Genomic DNA, 19,155 nt, shown 5'->3' with positions numbered 1-19,155 from the left:
TGACAGAACCATAGCAGCCCTCGTATGAAGGAAGGTTTTCTACTGAAAGTTTGAAAACTGTTGGAAAAATCAGTTTTTTGTTTTTTGTTTTTTTTCGTATAACATCACTGTAGAGACTCTCTACTTTTAATAAGTACCCCAGGGTGATTCTTACCAGGAAAGTTTGAGAATCAGTAGACTATTGGAATTTTAAGAGTCCCTGCAGTCTTTAGTCTGTTTTCTCCCAAAACCAAAGACCAAAAACCATGGGGGTGAGACTGGGAATGAATTCAAACTACAAGTGGATCAGAGTTTATTAAGTAGGGAGTGGAGAAGGTGCAGCACAACTAGAAGTATGCAACACTCAAACTGAACCGAACCTGAGATTTCTGAAAAAAATCTGTCGGTTACACAATTGGCCACTTCTGCCCCCACTGATACAGGGGCTTGTCAGGGGAGATGAGGGAATAATGCCAGTGGCAGGACCGGTGGTTGCTCTTGGAGCTGGGAACGATCTCCGCGGAGCTTTCAAGGCCAGGCCACCGACTCAGGGTCGAGATTTCAGAGTGGAGGCAGCCAGACCCATCAAGATGGCTACGACCGTGAAGCCCTGGGCGGCGATTCGAGTGCGCATCATGAGCTGGGAGCGCTGGCTCTGACCCCGGTGGAAGCAGTAGAGGCCGTAGGTAAGGGCGGCCGCTGTGCCCAGGCAGCCTGAAGAGGCGACAAAGCAGGTGGGAAGCACCCTCCCCGCTTTGGGCTCCCGCCCCCAGGGTCAAAATCTCTAAACAGCAGCTGAGGAGAGGGGGGTATGGGGTGGAGCTGAGGTGGGAGGGGCTGGCCGAAGCGGGGGTCCTTCGAGTCAGAATCGGCCCCATCTCAGCGCCCCATCCCGTCCAGCTCCTGCTCCAATCACCGCCCAGCCCCTCACCGCTCGGCCCCTTCGCTGCATCTCTGGTCCACTCTCATTCCGGTCCCCACCTGGCGTCCCCGGTCCTCCCCGATTTCATTACCCTCTATATCACTGTCTTCTTGGTCTACAGTACCTTTAGCGCCCGCTTGCTTACCTATGGGTACCATTGGGTTCTCGCGGGTCTTGCGAAGAAACTTTTCCTTGAAGCTTTCCGAAGTGCTGTATACACTGGGGCTAAAGCCCTCAATGACTGGGGGCTGCGATGGTTCAAAGGGTGCCTCCGGAGTGACAGGGCGAGGAGTCGCCATGTTTTAGGCTACAGCCGTAGGAGAAAATCTGGACGCTAAACCCCGCCTCCTGATGAGGTCATCAAAGAAGGCGGGGAAAAGGACTTTGCTCAGTGTTGTACGCAGGTGTAATCCCTCATGGCACTCTGGGAGTCGTAGTAATCAGTCTGCTGTCGCTTCGAGGAGGACTACATTTCCCCAAAGCCTGCGAAACCACGCGATCACTAGCCGGAAGGAGTCGCTACACGAGGTACTTGGAGTGAGAGGCCCCGAGTCTGAGTTACCCGTGCTGGGGTCAGCGCGATGCCTAAAGCCAAGGGGAAGACTCGGAGGCAGAAGTTCGGTTATAATGTTAACCGGAAGCGTCTGAACCGGAATGCTCGACGGAAGGCAGCGCCGCGGATCGAATGGTGAGGGGACCAAAGTTCAGAAGTCAGGGGGCCTCGGGCGGGACAGCCGGCGAGATGATGTTTACTAGATCGCCCTCTCTTTTCCCGTAGCTCCCACATCCGACATGCCTGGGACCAGACCAAATCGGTGCGGCAGAACCTGGCCGATATGGGTTTGGCTATGGACCCCAACAGGGCAGTGCCCCTTCTTAAGAGAAAGGTAGTGACGTGGTAGGGTCCCGGCCCTTGCCCTCCACCTCCAGCTCCCCCCCGCCCCCCACCCCCGCCATACTTAGCTGGGTTTCAGAAATTAATCCTATTACCTCCCTCACTCCCTTCCTGGGTTTGCGACTTCCCCACAGCCAACTCGGCCAGGCTGTACTGACTGTGGTTGAGGGTCCCTTCATACTCCCTCCCCCAGCACACATTGGACCTGGGTTGGAGCTTCCCCTTTCCTTCTGCACTTACTTTTTTTCCTCTGAAATTAAACTGTTTGGGTCCCTTGGCATCTCAGCCATATTTTCCAGAATTTATCTTTTTCTGCCCTTAACTTTCCTAATAAGGAGTTTGGAATCTTTACTTATTGTTCCTTACACCTTTCCTCAGTTATCCAATCGTCCTTGGTCTGAGGCTTCCCTAGGGGTAGTTTTTCCCAGGACTAATTTCTCCGGAATAATTCTTTTTCTGGACCGCTCTCAAAAATAGCACCCCTTTTCACTCAGTAACTTATTTCCTGCTTTATTTTAATTCATTGGCACTTGTAAATACTTGATGGTATATTATATTGTATATTTGTTTATTGTCTGTGCCTCTTTCCCCCAACATAATCTCCTGGGGACAAGAATCTGTGTTCCATTCACTACTAAATCCTGTGGTGCCGAGGATGTGACTAGTGCTCAATAAATAGTTAACCTAATGAATGGGCTTGCTGATTGGATTTGTCCCATTGCTTTCAGGCATGTTTCTTTTTATCCCTTCATGCCAGAAGAAAATGGTACTACTGTTTCTTGAACAATTATGAAGCTATAGCCAAGCACCGTCAGCTTGCTCCTCTGCATAAGAGATGTCTGACATCTCTTCCTCATTGTAAAGTATAAAGTGCTTTCACGTGCATTGTTTCATTTGCTAACCGCACAGTTAAGTGAGGCAGGCAAGGGGTATTATGCCCATTTTATAGTTAGGCACAGAAAGATGAATTGCTTACTTGAGCCTCTTGGGAACCACGAAGCTTCCAGGGCATTAGTTCTTTTTGTCATCTATTCTTGCCTTTGTGGAGGGATCCTTGTGGGTAATGCAGTTGTGTTGGGACAGGCAGGAGCCTTTAGAATTTCCCCTCATCCAGGATCTTATCCTGTGTCTACTGGTCTCACGGTCTCTGTTCTCTGCAGGTAAAGGCCCTGGAAGTGGACGTGGAGGAGAGGCCTAAGGAGCTCATGCGGAAGCCCTATGTGCTCAATGGTGGGTGTGGGCCACATTCCTCTAGGTCACCATCCTGCTCAGTTAGAGCTGGAAAGGACCCTCAGATGTTCTCATTTTACAGATGGAGAAACTGAGGTTCAGAGGGAAGAAGTGAGCTGGTCTAGGGCTCAGCTTGCAGAGTTAGGACTGTGTTCCGGCTGAGACATTTTCAGTCTACTGGCTAAGCTCCAGTGTGTGAAGGGAGGTCAGAGATGTTCAGGGAGGATGTAACTAGTGCCTGAGAGGATAGAAGAGAAAACGGTAAGTCTCAGGCACACATTCAGCTTCTCATGAGATTAAGGATGAACAGATTTTTTTAAAGATTCCACCATGTAATCTTTCCAGTGATAAATCCAATTTTATGTATATTAAGGCTATAGAGACTGAATATTAAAACAGAAGAGGGTAAATTCTGCAGGGAAGCAGGAATACTCTGGAATATTCTACCCATCCTTCCTCTTTCCTGTCTGTGATATTTAACAGTTCTCCTAAAGTTTAAAGTATCTGAATGACCAGACATTTGATATAGAATTCTGTGAGTTCCTGTCTGTAGTTTATTTTAATGATTCTTGTAAGAGTTACTGACTGCACAGGACTGTATATACAAAATCGTGTGTACTCTCTGCAGTCAAAGCTAATCTTAAAAAATTTTACTTTTAATTCTTTAATTAAAAAAAATTTTAATTGTGGTTAAAAAGCACATAAAATTTACCATCTTAATCATTTTAAAATGTATAGCTCAGTAGTGTTAAGTATATTCACATTGTCCTGCAACAGAACTCCAGAACTTTCATCTTGCACGACTGAAACTCCTTACTCATTAAACAATAATGCCCTGTTCTCACCTCCCCACAACCCATGGCAACCAAGTCAAAGATAATTTTGACTATAAGCAATTTTAGCACCTAACCCCGGATAAGATTTGACTACCTCATTTCCATGAGGTAGCTATTTTTCTCCCTTCATAGATGAGGAATGGGGGAGTATTTACCTAGCTATTTTAGGTGTGAGGCCATTATTGGAGCTTGGCTTTTCCCCTCACATGGAGCAGAGAGGTGCCTCAGGCCCTAGTACTTAGAGCTCGAGTTCTCAGAGCTCGAGTTCTCATTTATTCACACCTTTCCATTTCACGTATTGTTATTAACTCTTCAAGAAGTTCTCAGAGAGTTTTGGAGCTGGAAGGGAGCCCTGTCCTGTGGACAGGCAATGCATCTTCATCTCTGTCCCCAGGACCTGGCACTAAGTAGAGATTTTTAGTTTGGTGCCTTTCTTTCACCCATCTGAGACCCAAAGAGCGGTGACTTGCCTTTCAGTTCATTGCCATACTGATAGATGCTTGTGCCATAGACAGAGTCTGGGACCTGAGGGTCTAAAAAGAAGTTTCTAGCACTGAATTTGCAGATGGAAAAGCTCATCAGATGGTTGGTGTAGCAACTCTTGTGGCTTGGGATTGACTGAGCAGCTCAACTTGTGCAGGAAGTAAAGCCTCATTCCCTGTCTCTCGGCTTCTCTCAACCCAGACCTGGAGGCAGAAGCCAGCCTTCCAGAAAAGAAAGGAAATACGCTATCTCGGGATCTCATTGACTATGTTTGCTACATGGTGGAGAACCATGGGGAGGACTATAAGGTGAGTGGCTTAGGCCTGGCAGGAGGAACCACTTGGGCCCTTTGGGAAGGTACCCTGGACCATTCAGGGTCTGATATGCTTGCTTATTGCCTGTTTCCTGAGACTGAGTGGAAACAGAGAGGAAAGAGAGACCCTAAGAAATGGATGCCATTGACAGAATGCTTATAATTGGATAGACTGAGTGGCCTGTGGTTCATATCGCACTCATTGATATGTTTTGCTTGCATGGTATTTTTATTAATCAACTTGAACTACAGGTGACCCTTGAACAACTTGAGAGTTAATCTGTCTATATTTATAGTTGGTCCTCCAAGTCTGTGGTTCCTCGCATCTAGGGATTCAACCAACCATGGACCATGTAGTGCTGTAGTATTTACTACTGGAAAATATCCGTGTATAAGTCGACCCATGCAGTTCACATCTGTGTTGTTCAAGGGTTAACTGTAGTTGCCATTTTAATTATCGGAGGTTTCAAATAAAAGTCCTTATTTTTGGCTTCTCCGAAAAATTGAAAGATCTGGGTACAATGAACCCCCGTGCCCAGGTGGGATCAGTTGGCGATGGATGGAGAATGAGCTACTCAGCTGGTCCCAGCTCCTGCCTAGTCCCTGAGGGCATTTCCCCACATACACTATGGCTTTTGAGGTGAGGAATCTGAACCTCAGGGATGGGAAGTAGCTTGCCCAACTCAGGGCTAGGATTTGAACCTTGCCTGTCCAGCCTTCTTCAAGTGGCCCTTCTCCCTTCTTAGGCTATGGCCCGGGATGAGAAGAATTACTATCAAGATACCCCAAAACAGATTCGGAATAAGATCAACGTCTATAAGCGTTTTTACCCAGCAGAGTGGCAAGCCTTTGTCGATTCTTTGCAGAAGAATAAGATGGAGGTTGAGTGACTGGTTTACACCTGCCCCAGGTTGAGACTTCCTCCTGGACCAGAGAAGCTGGAGCCAGGGTTTAAGGCAAGGAGAGGTGTGCGGCTACAGATGAGGCTAGCCAAACCCAATGGAATCAAAAGGTTACAGCACACACATACACACACACACACACAAAATCTCTCACACCTCCCTTTGGGGAAGGCACTGTCTCCCAGAGGCTTCAATTTATGTTCTTCTGGAGTCTCTGGGAAAAGCCAGAACCTGCTGTTTTCAGAGTGGGTGGTTTGTTTGAATGTAGTCTGTGTACAATAAAATACAGTATTTTACTTCTCTGATGGTTTTGCATTTGCCCCTCCCAGCCAAGCCCTGGGGCTGCCCCTGCAAAAACCTACTCAGCCAAGGTAAAGAGGCCATTCAGCCCTTTTTGCTCCATATTCACATGCCCTTCTAGGCACAGCCTCCCTCCTCTTCTCCCCTGTTCTGGTTCCACTGCTCTGCCTTGGTTTCCTGCATAGCAGTTCCACTAACGCTTCTACAGAAGCCTGCTGGGAACCCTGGGCTGCTTGGGAGGGGCTTCCAGTGCTTGCCTCACCCCAGGCTGGGGGCTGGTGGACCGGTTCTCCATGGCCCTGATCTGAGGCCAGCTGTGGCTCAAGTGCCAGAGGGTAAGGAGCTGTATAGCTGCCTCCTGGTCTGTCTTCAAGTGACCTGCCTTTGCTACTTGTCTTTCCTGAAGGGAGTCTGAGGCCCCCAAACCTGCTTTCTGAGACCATCTGGGGACTGGTGAATACCACTGTGCTGTGTGCCAAGCACTGGGCTACACACTGCATGGCCATTCCTTGGGGCCAGGCCTGCCTCATTCGGTGGCACGACTGGTATATAGCAGGATCACAGACAAGCTGTGGGGTGGGTGCTGGGCATTTTCTTGTCTTGATACGTTATCCTCAGCTATTAATAATACAGAAAACCTCTGTTCCTAAGCTTTCTCCTTAAAGCACGTAAAATTTGTCTCTCCTCACTGCTCTTGAAAAGAAGGGCTTATGTTTTTACATAGAACATTTCACATAAAACCCTGTAAGGTTGTGTGGTATCTTCATGTTGCAGGAAAGGAAACAGGCTTGAGAGGCGTTAACGTGGGGTTTGAAGTCAAGTCTGCACGATGACTAAGCCTAGACTTTCTCTTGCTGACCTTCTCTTTGGACCCTGAAGGCAGCCCACCCGTCCCACACCATTAAGGCAGGCTGGAAACTAGACAGAAACCACCCCCCATCAGATCCGGCCTGCTAGACTCCAGCAGTGACTGGCCATTGTGAACACCTCGAGCACAGCCTTTATGATTTGAGTCTGCAGCAGAGCTCCTGGGGGCCTTCGTGATTTGGCCTCCTAACTTCTGCCCTTCACAGCATTCCAAATTCATGCCTTTGACCAGGCTGGGCCCTTAACCTTGTTTCTTCACCCAGTTCAGGTGCCAGCTTTAGGAAACCTTCCATACCACCTTCCTCTACCCCCAGGCTGGAGTTCCCATGCCCCAGACTTCCTGTAGCAGTGCCTATCACAGTCATAACTACCTTTTAGTCTGGTTGACATTCTCTACCAGACTGGGCTTGAGTGCAGGGACCTTGTCTGGGAATCCCAGAGCCCAGCCCAAGGCAGGTACTGGGGGAATGCTTGTGGAATGGCACCGCCTGCATTCTGACCTCTGGCATGGAGGCACTCAAAAGATGTTCTCGCTCCCATTTCCACGCCTAGCTCTGGCCCCGACAGCTAGAACTCCTCCCAAGAAAGGGTTTGGGTTCCTCCCCAAAAGTACTGAATTAGGCCAAAGCTGATGTTCCTTAACCGTCCACCCCCATGTGGACTGAAGGGCTAGGGGACTGGAACTTGCTGTTTGACACGCTGTGTCACAGGAAGTGTTCTGGGACCACCCTCCAGAGCTGCCCCTCACTGGAACTATAAGCACCAAGCACACGTTCCTCAAAATCAGAATTTATGTGAAACCATATCCGAATTTTTGGCGTTTATTGTATACCTCAAACAGCCACCACACTCCGTTTTATGCAGTTCGTGGGTCCGTGTTCACAGGGCACGGGCTGGGACAGCAAGGCTCCTTTACTTCAAATCTTTGATGGCAATCTTCCCCTTGTCCCTTAATGGGCCCACCTCCTGGAGGCAGCGGGAAAACTTGGAGGTTCCCCTTTTCAGTTACTAGAAAGGACTTAGAGGATGTGGGAGCACACAGCAAAGGTGAGAGGCAGGCTGCTCAGACTGCCCAGGTCTGAGGTCTGGGGCAGGATGAGGACGACGATGGAAACCACAGGTGAGTTTTAGCAGCTGGTTCAAGATGCTGGCAGTTGCTACTAAACTAGCATACGAACAAAATGATTCCCAAAGGCAAGTGGAAACATTTTTCTGGAGAACCTGAGGTTTCATTCAGACAGGCTAGAGTTGTGAGATTTTTCATTAGCATTTCTCTGCGGAGGATCGGGAGGCCATGATGGACCAACTTTACCTCCTCCCCAGTCCTTAGAGCTGGATACCAACGTGTCAGCGCAAGCCTGCAAGGGGCAGTTCTGGGCGCCAAGAAGTGCCAGAGGAGGCTTCTTAGAATAGGCAGCCAGTCCAAGGTGATGGTCCCAGCAGCCTCAGGATCCCTCTTGCCTAGACCATCCACATGTCCAAGCTCTGAGCCAGGCTGGCCTCTCTTCAGAGGGATAGCAGCAGGTCAGAAGCCATGGTTTAATTTAAATAACTCTTAAGAACAGAAGCCCCTAGAGCCAGGGTAAGTGATCCAGGCATAGGTTCAACCAGCAAGTAGGTGCAGAAACTTCCTTCCCATGTGAAGTGGGCACTGTATGGTCTTCATTAGAATATGAGAGCTGCCCAGCCATTCACTCCCTATTCCCAAGCTCAGGTAGAGTCAGGGCAGTAGGGGGAACATAGCGTCACCCAGACTAGTCAGGAACCTCACTTTGAGATGAACAGCTCCAGGTAATGACTGGTTCCCTAAAGCAGTCATCTGGGCTCCAGAACCAAAGTCACATTCAGGAACAACTAGGTAAGAGCACCACAAGGCCAGGCAGTTAGCTGTTCTTAAGAAAGGCCTTTCCCCACTTTGCCCAATCTGGTCCTGGTAGGAACTGGAGCAGATGAGTACTGTTTGCCACCCAGCCAGGACAGGCCAGCAGCTCCACACGCGAGGCACCGCCACAGGCCAACAGGACGTCTATACACTCTGTGCAAGCACCAGGGGGTGGCACCCTGGACCTTCAGTGCTCCTCAGTGGTGTCTTCTGGTGTGCCACTGGGACCTGTCAGTTCTGAGAGTGGTCTTTGAAAGTTGCTAAAGTACACATAGTTAAACTCTACTCAAGTTCACCTCCCCACGGTGGGGACTTTAAAAACTGTACTACATAGTGATACTCATTAGACCAAAGGCAGATCTTAATTAGTAGAAAAGGGTGCCCCCCTCAACAATGCTGGCTCCAAAGGTAACTTTTAAGTACTAGAGGACGAAGTGGAGTTCATAGAACAGAGAAGTAAAGCCTCTCAACCTTCTAATGGCGAAATGAAAAGCGTCAGCAGAGCTTCAAAGGCTACTCTAAAACCCAACTCATTCCCGAAATATTTAATAAAATCAGTCAAATCACTTCTTAAAGCAGAAAGTTAATCAGAATTTCAAAGAAAGTGATTCTATTCTGAGACACCTACAGCCCACCTTCCTGGCCTGCCCCTCTTGCACCGGCCACAGCATGGAACTGCAGCACACTGAGTAAATGTCAAATGAAACAAAGGCACATAATCTCTATTCTCAATTAAAAAGCAAACTGAGTTGGATATCTCCTTCAAAAAAAGGCCCATTTGTGGAGGTGACAGTTCAGTGGCCCCTGACAAAAGACTCCTTCTTTTGCCTGCACTAAAGAGAAGTGTCAGTACAGAGACAGTCCTTAAACTGGCTGATCACTGGAAACAGGAGAATTATGGAATGTGTACTGGAGAGGACAGCAGAAATTCTGTCCAACTTTGCCTTAGCTGGGCAATCAGCAGGTCTAGAAAGGCTGAGTGATGTACCCAAGGCTACCCTGTTGGTTGGTCTGCTAATTCTCATTTCTTTTTATTTGGATAACTATGATGAAATTGCCTCTCCCAGAGTCATGTTACCTACACAGTTTGTGTCCCTTTGACTGCTGGGCCAAGTGGTGGAGTTCAAGTTCATATGGATCATCGTGAAGTATTATGACATCAATTACAGCCACAGAGGGTCAGGGGAGTGCAAGCTCTGTCTCCAATGAAACGTGTAGCTTACCACACTGTCATTCATGATTCCAGTTATTTTCCTCAAAGATCCAAATTTTCCATGACAATCTTCTGGGGTTTTAATAACAGCACCTAGAAACAGAGCCTAAACTTTGGCCTGTTCCTTTTATAAATAAATAAATAATTAAATGCAGTTTGGAGGTCAACATCCTGCTCCGCTGACAGTCTTCTTCCCAGGGGCACAGGCAGGCTCCTTCCTTCCCCAGACTTATGTAAACATGGGCACTGGCACAGTTAGTGTAAGAGCAGCAGCTTCTGTCTCCAGATTTTGGTGGGGTGGGGGGCTGGGGGAAGCTTTCAATTTTTCTGATTAGCGGGTGAATACCACTTACTCTGTAGTCAAGAGGCTGGTGGGCCAGGCCTCAACCTCAGGGAAGCAGGGAGGTTTCAGAAAGCTCCTTGCTAGGATCTCTAGGTTCGTCCTTGAGCTTCTTATCTTCATGGCTGGGAAATACATCTCCAAGTTAGAAAAAAAACATAGAAATCACTTCTCTTTAAAAAGGATGGCCCTGGGGCCAGAGAGGGAGGGATTGCACAAGGCCATGAGCCAGCTGGGGTTGGAGGATAATGCAGGAGTCGGGGTCTGAGCTCACAGCGTACCGCCCAGAACCTGCCCACATTAGAGGGGTGTTAAGTCACCAGGAGGGAATGGTCTAGACTGGGCATACTTTGGACACCTACACCGGTCCTCAACCACTGGGATCTACAGGGCGGGGAGAACTAAGCCTGCTGAGCAGCTCACTGTACAGGTCAGAGGACGAGGCTGCCTTCCCTGGTGAAAGTGGGATTCACTCCCAGCCCAGAATGGGCAAGACACCGTTCTCTCCTCAGCCTCACCCGCCTCCCTGCTTCAGCCTCATGGCTAGCTCACCAGGAAGGCTTCCATATGGTTCCTGGCCTGCCCAGGCCCTGCTCTTGAGAGGGCGAGGAGGGGAGAAGGGAAGTGCTGCCACATAGGCTGTGCCCCAGGCCCCGGCTGGGGATGAAGAAGCAGGAGGAGCAGAACTGGGGTCCCAGGGCTGGCTGGTGAGCAGGTGGGTACCAGCCTAGGAGAGAAGCTCCAGGAGCAGTCTCCAGATGTGCACGGTGCCAGGATTTTCAAAGCCGGCTCCTGCAGGGGCAATGCTGGCTGCCAAGAGGAAGACTTCCCGCTGGTTGTCGACAGCCTGAAGGCCCAGCTCCTGCTGCAGCTCCACCACACTCATGGCCTCGCTCAGGTCCTGGGATGAAACAGACATGTCAGGAGGGACTGACAGTGTTTCCCAACAACCCACCCTTGTCATCTATGAAATAAACTGTTCTTCGGCTCCCTGGGGGAACACTGGAGCCTAAGTTCTCTCACGGCCACTTGGTCTAAACTCTCTTCCTCATCTCTGACTTTCCTTGGTATCTCTTTCCACCCCATCATTCTTACCCGCAGCCACTGTGCTAAGAAAGAGCACTTCCTCTAAGTCAGGCATTGTGATAGGCACTTAATCTTACTTAATTCTCACAGTCCACACTTAACTGATGAGGAAATCAGCTCAGGGAGGTGAAGTCATTTAGCCAATGAAACAGTGATAAGTGGCAGAGCCAGGTTTCAAACTCAGGTTGGCTTGATGACCAAGTTTATAACCTTTATAGGAACCCTAGCTCAGTTTCCTAAACTTAATGGTGGAGAGATCTTACAGTAGGGTCACTTCCAGACAAGGGCCTTACCTTCCCTAGACTTCTAGAAACCCAGTGACGAGAAAAAGAAGCCACTACACAACATGGCTGGTGATGGTACATTTTAATTTCAAGCCTGGCCCAAGATTAAAATGATTCTTCTTGGAGCAATTCATAGAGTGCTGGGACCTCAGGTGTTATTTCCTGTAGGTCCAAAATCACTATAAATTATAGTTTATATACAAGATGATGATGTGATTTACTGTCCAAACTGGGGTACTTCTTTTTATTTTAATTAATTAATTAATTAACTTTAACGTCTTTATTGGAGTCTAATTGCTTTACAATGTTGTGTAAGTTTCTGCTGTATAACAAAGTGAATCAGCTATATGTATACATATATCCCCATATCCCCTCCCTCTTGCGTCTCCCTCTCACCCTCCCTATCCCATCCCTCTAGGTGGACACAAAGCACTGAGCTGATCTCCCTGTGCTATGTGGCTGCTTCCCACTAGCTATCTATTTTACATTTGGTATACTATATGTCATTGCTACTCTCACTTTGTCCCAGCTTACCCTTCCCCCTCCCCATGTCAAACTGGGGTACTTCAGAGACTCAAAGTAGGTACTATTAATAGTTATACAAGAGCAACAGGCATAAATGGGGGCTGTCCCAGGCAGACCAGGACATATGGTTACCCTATTTATAAATGACTGTCAAGTATTTCCTAATAGGCAGGGGGAACCTGAGGTCAAAGATGGATAGCCTCTCTCCAAGCCAGGCTGGAAACATGCCCCACAGCTATCAGGACCATGGGCACAGGCCACATGAAATATGACAGGACTCTATACTGTGGCAGAGAATGGCATCTTAAGTGTGCGATGCCGAGAGTTGCTGGGCCAGGAGAGGTAGAGTGAAGAGCAGGAACTTTGAGGAAGATCTAAGCTCAACTCCTGGCTTTGCCACATACCAGCTGTAACTCTGGGCTAACAGCAAGGCCTAAAGTGGGGTTTTTGTAAGACAAGTGAGGTCATGATTACCGGGTGCTTAGCACGCTGTAAGCACACAATAAATGTTAGTTCTTATTATTATTTAATCTGTTCAACTTCTTATCACTTCCTAGCTGTAGCTCTCTGATCTAGAGTCAGAAATCATACAGACATAGAAGAGTGGAAAAGGTGCAGGTTTTGGAGTTAGACATTCCAATTTTACTATTTTCAAGGTGTACAAAATTTCTCTGAGCTTCAGATTCCCCATCTGTAAAATGGAAAGAGTATCCCATATCTTGTAGGGTGAACAGAAGCATAATATGAAATGTTATTTGAAACCACACCTGGGAAGTAGTGGACACTTAATAATAATTTTTCTCATTTCTCTAGGATGACAAATGACAGGCAAAGAGGAAGGCAGAGAGGGGATGAGGATTAGGAATGAGGAAAGTACAGGTAGCAGAGGTGGGGGACAGTTTCTCAGCTAAGCGTTGCAGGTCATGGGCCTGGGCCCGAATACCTCTCCAGTGCTCCCTGCCCCTGCCCAGGCATCTGTGGATCAAGCCCGCCTGGCCTGAGCCAGCCTCCCATGGCTCTCACCTGCTTGTTGGCCACGATGACGACAGGCAGGTCAGGGTCCTTGTCCAGTAGCTTGTGCAGCTCCTGTCGGGCCCAGGGCAACCGCAGCTGGTCAGCCGAGTCCACCATGAACACCAGCACGTCCACTTCATTCACAAACTCCTTCCAGTAGAAGCGCAGATTCTGGCTGCCACCGACTGAGGAGAGGCCAGGGGCCAGCTCAGAGCCTCCCTGGGCCCTGGCTCTCTACATATAACCTGACCCCACCCCACTTCCTGCCTTCCAAGGCTCCACTGGCCAGGAGCAAGGGAAAGTCCACAGGTTCCAGAGCCAATCAGACCTGGGTTTAGCTCCAGCTCTGACAGCTAGGTCTCCCTGCGCAGGTCGCTACCTCTGGGCATCAGTCTCCTCCTCACTGAACTTACCTAACAGGTTGCAGCAGAACCCAAAGGTACCACATGCAATGCACCTTTCACAGGACTGGTGTATAGTATATGCTCAATAAATAGTACTCTCTGGTTCTTTCTCCTGGGCTGCCTTGCCTCCTCCCAAATTCTAGCTTCCTCCTGGGTCAGTGGCGGCTGTGGTCAGCAGCCAGGACTCCCTGCCCTGCCTGTGCACAGCCATTCTCCATTCGGCTTCTCTTGTTCAGTCTAGTCGCCCCATTTTCTTTCCTTGGAAACACCATACTCAACAGTGCCACCAAGTGGCTGCCCAAGTAGCACCCCCAACCTGGGTTATTCCTGTTCCCCTCTGTCCCTCTGCAAAGTCCCCACTGGTCATCCTGCATCCTAGTGTTTCTGGTTATACTTCTGACACTTGTGGGCTCTAAGCTCTTTGAGAGTTAGAGCTATTTATCTCTGGATCCCCCCAAAGCCCTCAGCACAATGCCTGGCACATAGCAGGCACTCAACAAGTATATACTGAGTGCTTACTAGGTGCCAAGCACTGATCTGGGTGCTGGAGATACAGAGGTGAGCAAGGCAGGCAGGGGCCCTGCTCTCAAGGAGCTCCCTCCGTAACCAGAAACAACACAGCAGTAACACATAAACACACTCCACAAAGGAAGGAAGTAAAACAGAAAAAGTGAAAGGGGTGGGGTGGGGTGGTTGTATGTGCTGCTGGCTTTGGACTGGTTGGTCTGGGAAGGTGGTCTAAGGAAGCAGCATGTGAACTAAGTCCGGGATGACGAGAAGGAGCTAGTCATGAGATGAGGCAGAGAAAAGCATTATAGGCAGTGGGCAGAGCAAGATCCATGTGTTCGAGAAACAGAAGGCTGAGGCGCTGCCAGAAGGGGAGAGGAGGAAGCCATGACCAGCAAGGCTGCCCAGGGCTGGACCACACAGGGCCCATAAAGCCACAGTGAGTCTGTGGGGAGCCCCTTAAGCATTTTAAGCAAGAATGACATGATCTGATACGGGTTTCTGAAAGATACCGCTGTCCAACATTGAGGACAGAAGTGGAAGCAGGAAGACCAGCAAGGAGACTGTTGTAGTCCTGACAGGTGACCATGGCTTGGACCAATTAGGCAGAAATGGAGGTGGGGAGAAGTGAACAGACGCAGACTCCATTGGAGAATAAAGCTGACAGAACTAGCTAATAAAATGGGTATAGGAGGTGGGGGGAAGGGAAAAGTCATCAAAAATGCACAAAGTGCTCACTCTCAGCTGGGCTCCAGGCCAGGTGCTGTAGGAGACCACAGTGAAGTGGGTGCTGTGGGAGGGGAAAGCCCCGGGACTTGAATGGGAGATCTGGGTTTGAATCCAGGTTGGGTGACCTTACTGAGCCTGGGATGTTAACAGGGCAGACCCCTGGGTAACATGAAAACACCAAACCCCTTCTTCCAAGGTGGAGGGAGGGGGATACTGTCTCTGCCAGACAGAGTGGGCCTCAAGTGCAGAACCCCCACTTGAATTTTCTGTGTCCCTGGCACAAGAGATAGAGACAGGGAAAGCTCATTGAAAGGACTAAATCTCAGCTGAATGTCAACGTTTGCTACAGTCAGGGAGAAAAGATGTAGCCAGGGCAGGCTAGCAGGCAAGGCCCTGAGACCAGAGGAACTGGGCCCATTCAGGCCAACAGCCAGGCCCTCAGAGTCCGATCCCACCACTTTAGGACTTAACTAAACCCACCTAGTCTTTATGGTCTGAGTCCTTTGGCTGGCAGGAAGGCTACCCGTCCCTCCCCACTGAGTCTGTGGCTGGACACAGGTGGTTAAGTACTGCTGCGCTCTCAATACCCTCTCTCCCATCCTCTCCTGGGATCCCAAGAGGCCTAACACTGAGGGCAGGAGGATGCTCAGACCCTCTCTGATCACTCAGCAAGCTCTCCCAGGTACCTGATTGGGGCTGGGCCCTAGGGGCCAGAGCTGGATCAGATTTATCGGTGCCCCAGATGCCTAGTCAGGGACACAGGGTGGTATGTGGCAAACACTGCAGCAGAAGAAGGAGCTCTTAACCTAGCCTGGGGGTCAGAGAAGGCTTCAGAGGGATATCATGTTTGACCTAAATCTTGAAGGATGAACAGCAGTTTAACAAGGGAAGAAGGGCTTTCCGGACTGGGGGAACAGTGCATGCAAAGCACAGAAGATTAGAAAGAAAACAGCAAGCACCCTTCAGAAACAAGCACTGTACATGGTGCTTAACATCGAGAGCCCAGAGCCAGATAGTCTGCATTAGCTGACCGGCAAGCTGCATGAGCTTGGATAAATTATTTTACTTTCTGGGCCTATAATGAAGGTGGTAACTGTTTCCGGTTTTACGGAGTTGTTGGGAGGGTTTTTAAAGTGATGTCTGTCAAGGGCTTGGCATACTGGAAACTTTAGTTGTTAGTATCTCAGTGTTAGGCATGTGGGCTGCAGTAAGGGTGAGGGACAGGGGGCGACCAAGCCAGAGTATAGAGCTTGGACTATATCCTGTGTCGCAGGGAGGCGTGGGAAGGACTTTCTACAGGGGCGTGTCCTGCTTAGATAAAAAGCCACGGCTTGGGTTCAGCTGAGATGATGGGGAGACAGCGGGAGTGTGTGGGGGGGGGGGCGGGGGGGAAGGTCTGCTCACTCTCCAGCAGGTCCACCTCGAAGTCCTTGGTGGGCAGCCGCACGGAGTTGAAGCCCCAGGTGGGAATGTGGCCTTCCAGCGGTGGCTTCCCGGCCAGCACGCGCAGGAACGTGCTCTTCCCAGAGCCATCCAGCCCCAGCACCAGCACCTCGCGCTGCTCCAACTCCTCCAGCGCCGGCTCCTCGTCCGCCTCGTCCTCGGGCTGTGGGGCACGGGTCAGGCTGCGGTCGGCACCCTCCCGCCTCACCCTTCCCCAGGGAAGACCGAAGGCCCAAAGCGCCCATCCCCGCCCTGCCGCCGTTAAGGGGCAGCCAGGCCCGCCCTGGTGCAAAGGGACGAGCGGAGCCTATGGAGTCCTGAATCCCAAGGCCCGTTCTTCAGGTTTTTCCTGAGTGACCTCGAGCAAATTCCTACCCCTCGCGGAGCGTCAGCCTCCTCAGACTGACAATCCCCACATCCCACAGCGGAAGGAACCACCGAGTCGGGATAACGCGCAAATGAACCGCGCGGGCCCGGTGAGGGGGCGGAGGGCCTCTCCCGGCATCCCCCGGCCCGCGCGCACTGCGCAGGCGCCGGGCGGGCGCGGGCTGGGCCCGGCGCTGGCCTGACGGGCTCCGGCTCCCCGGAGGAAGCCCTAGGCCTATGGCGGCGCAGCATAGCACAATCCCCCAAACGCCCACCCGTTCCTCGGTTCCGGGACTCCCGGCCGCCCGACGCGCGCCCACCCGCGCGAGGCCTGCGGCATCAAGCTCCCGCCCCGCAGGGCGGCGGTCACACCCCTTGGCTACGCGCGCGGAGACGCAGATCTCCTCCAGGTACTCACGTCCCATTCGTCCCACTCCGGAAGGCGGGCAGGCTCCGTGCCCCACCAGGCTTCGCCTCCGTCCCAGCGCCGCTCCCGTCCGCGGCCGAAGTAGGTCTTCCAGAGGATGAAGATCACCGAACCGAGCACGGCCGCCGCGCCACCCAGCGCCAGCACCAAGGAGCTTAGCGGCCGCGGCGCCATCGGGCCGGGCGAGGGGCACGGATGCCGGCTGCACAGGCCGAGCCAGCCGGCCTGCAGAAGATGGCCCCGCTGCGAACTGCCTCGGCCGCGCCCACCCACCCAACCAAGCCCCGCACTACAAGCCCCACAATGCACCGCCGCTGTCGCGACAGGCCGCCCGCGCCCTGGCGGCTGCAGCGGGGGCGCGGGCTGGAGCGCAGGGACCTCCCGCCCACTCTGCGAGGTGCGGTGTGGAGTGAGAGGCTGTGCCTGGGTAGGACAAGAGGCGGTGATACTGGCATCTACCGAGCACTTGCTGTGTGCGAAGGGGTTAGCTCACAGCTGTTCTAGGTTACCCCTTAAAACAGTGCCTCTTAGAAGGGAAACCGAGGCCCAAGTCACACCGTAGTGCTTTGGTGAAGCCTGCATTCAAACCCAGGCGATCTGTTTCCTAGATCCCTCAAGAGTTCAGAGAGGAATTCTATGGGATGGCAGGTTATGGAGTGCAGAAGCAGGACTGGAACCCAGGTCCCTGACTGTTAGTACTCTCTACCCTGCCTTGGCTGCTGCCTGCTTCCCAGGGGTTCTGCTCTCTTGCGGTCTCTTGGCATCCTGATGAAGCAGGCAGGTCCAGGAGTCTGTTTAGACCTGACCACTTTGTCCTCCGTGACCCCCAGTGACTGCCAAAGTTTCCAGATGTAACACAAGGAGGAAAAGCAGGAGAAACGGGCCTGGGGTACTTAAGAGGAGGACCTGTGGGGTGAATGGGTATATTTTTACTGTAAACCACCTCAAGCCATCTTATACACCAGGGAGGACGCTGGGCTTTTCCCTAGTCACCCCCCGGTATGCTCAGATCTCTCCTGTTTCCTCTGCCTCTGGTTGCTACCTCTCCTTTCCATTTTAGCCCTGCTTTGGGATAATGTGCATTTCCTATTCTTTGACCCACCCACCCAGAGAAGCTGTTCTCACCAGGGTCTCTAACAAACCCCTTATTGGTAAATCCCTTGGTGGCATCTTAGTTCTTATCTTGCTTGACCTCCTGGCACCATTTAACACTGTTAAATCTTTTTTTTTTTAATAAATTTATTTTTGGCTGCGTTGGGTCTGTTGTTGCACACGGGCTTTCTCTAGTTGTGGCGAGTGGGGGCTACTCTTCTTTGCAGTGTGCGTGCGGCCTTCAATTACGGTGGCTTCTCTAATTGCAGAGCACAGGCTCTAGGCACGCAGGCTTAGCTGCATCCGCGGCATGTGGGATCTTCCCGGACCAGGGCTCGAACCCATATTCCCTGCATTGGCAGGCGGATTCTTAACCACTGCACCACCAGGGAAGCCCCAACACTGTTAAATCTTAGCAGATGTTTTAATCTTCTTGGGTAGTCATAACAAAATACCACAGACTGGGTGAAAAACAATAAGAATTTAATTCTCACAGTTCTGGAGGCTAGGAAGTCCAAGATCAAGGTGTCAGCAGATTCAGTTCCTAGCTAGGGCCCTCTTGGCTTGCAGGCAGCCACCTTCTCACTGTGTCCTCAAGTGGCAGAGAGAGCGAGCTCTGCCCTCTCTTCCTCTTATGTGGACGCTAATCCCATGGTGGGGCCCCACCCTCTTGACCTCATTTAAATTTAATTACGTCCCAAGAGCACCACCTCCAAATACTATCATTACGATTACACTGGGGATTAGGGCATCAACATAATGTATTTTGGGGGGGGATACCACCATTTGGTCCATAACAGCAGGTTTATAAAGAATGCTTCTGCTCCCCAAGTTTAGAACTAATGGAGAAGACAAAGAAGATGTTCAAATGGAGAGAAAAATGTCATCTTTGTTGTCAATAAATGCTGAATTGGAGAAAGTGGCTTAGACATGGGGCCGAAATAGACTTGCTAATACTTTCTCCTGAAACAGATGGACTACCCACCAGATCAGTGACTCAACTCATCAAGCAAGGGCAGGAGTTTTATACTAAGAATATTAACAGCCAGTATGGCAGAGGCACCAAATAGTCAGAAAGGGGTAGGCACTGAAGTGAGAACAGAAACTGTCTAGAAA

General features: G+C 50.6%; 3 protein-coding genes across 3 annotated transcripts; 1 reads left to right on the top strand and 2 right to left on the bottom strand.

Moving 5' to 3' along the window:
• Positions 1-264: 264 nt before the first annotated feature.
• Positions 265-1,247, bottom strand: HIGD2A (HIG1 hypoxia inducible domain family member 2A). The gene is made up of 2 exons (XM_068536404.1): positions 1,047-1,247; positions 265-693 (listed from the first exon to the last, which is right to left on the bottom strand). The coding sequence occupies exons 1-2, from the start codon at positions 1,198-1,200 to the stop codon at positions 527-529; spliced, it is 321 nt and encodes a 106-aa protein (XP_068392505.1). The 5' UTR covers positions 1,201-1,247; the 3' UTR covers positions 265-526.
• Positions 1,248-1,388: 141 nt separating this feature from the next.
• Positions 1,389-5,736, top strand: NOP16 (NOP16 nucleolar protein). Its single transcript, XM_068536403.1, has 5 exons — positions 1,389-1,589; positions 1,680-1,788; positions 2,957-3,026; positions 4,547-4,653; positions 5,405-5,736. Exons 1-5 carry the CDS (start codon positions 1,483-1,485, stop codon positions 5,546-5,548), a joined length of 537 nt encoding a protein of 178 aa, XP_068392504.1. The 5' UTR covers positions 1,389-1,482; the 3' UTR covers positions 5,549-5,736.
• Positions 5,737-7,532: 1,796 nt separating this feature from the next.
• ARL10 (ARF like GTPase 10) lies at positions 7,533-17,227 on the bottom strand. Its single transcript, XM_068536402.1, has 4 exons — positions 16,939-17,227; positions 16,116-16,317; positions 13,081-13,256; positions 7,533-11,063 (listed from the first exon to the last, which is right to left on the bottom strand). Exons 1-4 carry the CDS (start codon positions 17,119-17,121, stop codon positions 10,890-10,892), a joined length of 735 nt encoding a protein of 244 aa, XP_068392503.1. The 5' UTR covers positions 17,122-17,227; the 3' UTR covers positions 7,533-10,889.
• Positions 17,228-19,155: the final 1,928 nt, after the last annotated feature.

Source organism: Eschrichtius robustus, chromosome 2 (assembly GCF_028021215.1).
Source record: "Eschrichtius robustus isolate mEscRob2 chromosome 2, mEscRob2.pri, whole genome shotgun sequence".
Classification (NCBI taxonomy): domain Eukaryota; kingdom Metazoa; phylum Chordata; class Mammalia; order Artiodactyla; family Eschrichtiidae; genus Eschrichtius; species Eschrichtius robustus.
Note: the sequence above shows the minus strand (reverse complement) of the source record. Positions and strands in the feature narration are given on the sequence as shown.

Coding starts and splice junctions, on each gene's coding strand:
- HIGD2A (XM_068536404.1), bottom strand. CDS start 1,200: ATGGCGACTCCTCGCCCTGTCACTCCGGAGGCACCCTTTGAACCATCG. Junction 694..1,046: donor GAACCCAATGGTACCCATAG/GTAAGCAAGCGG, acceptor TCGCCTCTTCAG/GCTGCCTGGGCACAGCGGCC.
- ARL10 (XM_068536402.1), bottom strand. CDS start 17,121: ATGGCGCCGCGGCCGCTAAGCTCCTTGGTGCTGGCGCTGGGTGGCGCG. Junction 16,318..16,938: donor CGGAGTGGGACGAATGGGAC/GTGAGTACCTGG, acceptor CGTGCCCCACAG/CCCGAGGACGAGGCGGACGA. Junction 13,257..16,115: donor CGAGGTGGACCTGCTGGAGA/GTGAGCAGACCT, acceptor GCCTCTCCTCAG/TCGGTGGCAGCCAGAATCTG.
- NOP16 (XM_068536403.1), top strand. CDS start 1,483: ATGCCTAAAGCCAAGGGGAAGACTCGGAGGCAGAAGTTCGGTTATAAT. Junction 3,027..4,546: donor GAAGCCCTATGTGCTCAATG/GTGGGTGTGGGC, acceptor CTCTCAACCCAG/ACCTGGAGGCAGAAGCCAGC. Junction 4,654..5,404: donor ACCATGGGGAGGACTATAAG/GTGAGTGGCTTA, acceptor CTCCCTTCTTAG/GCTATGGCCCGGGATGAGAA.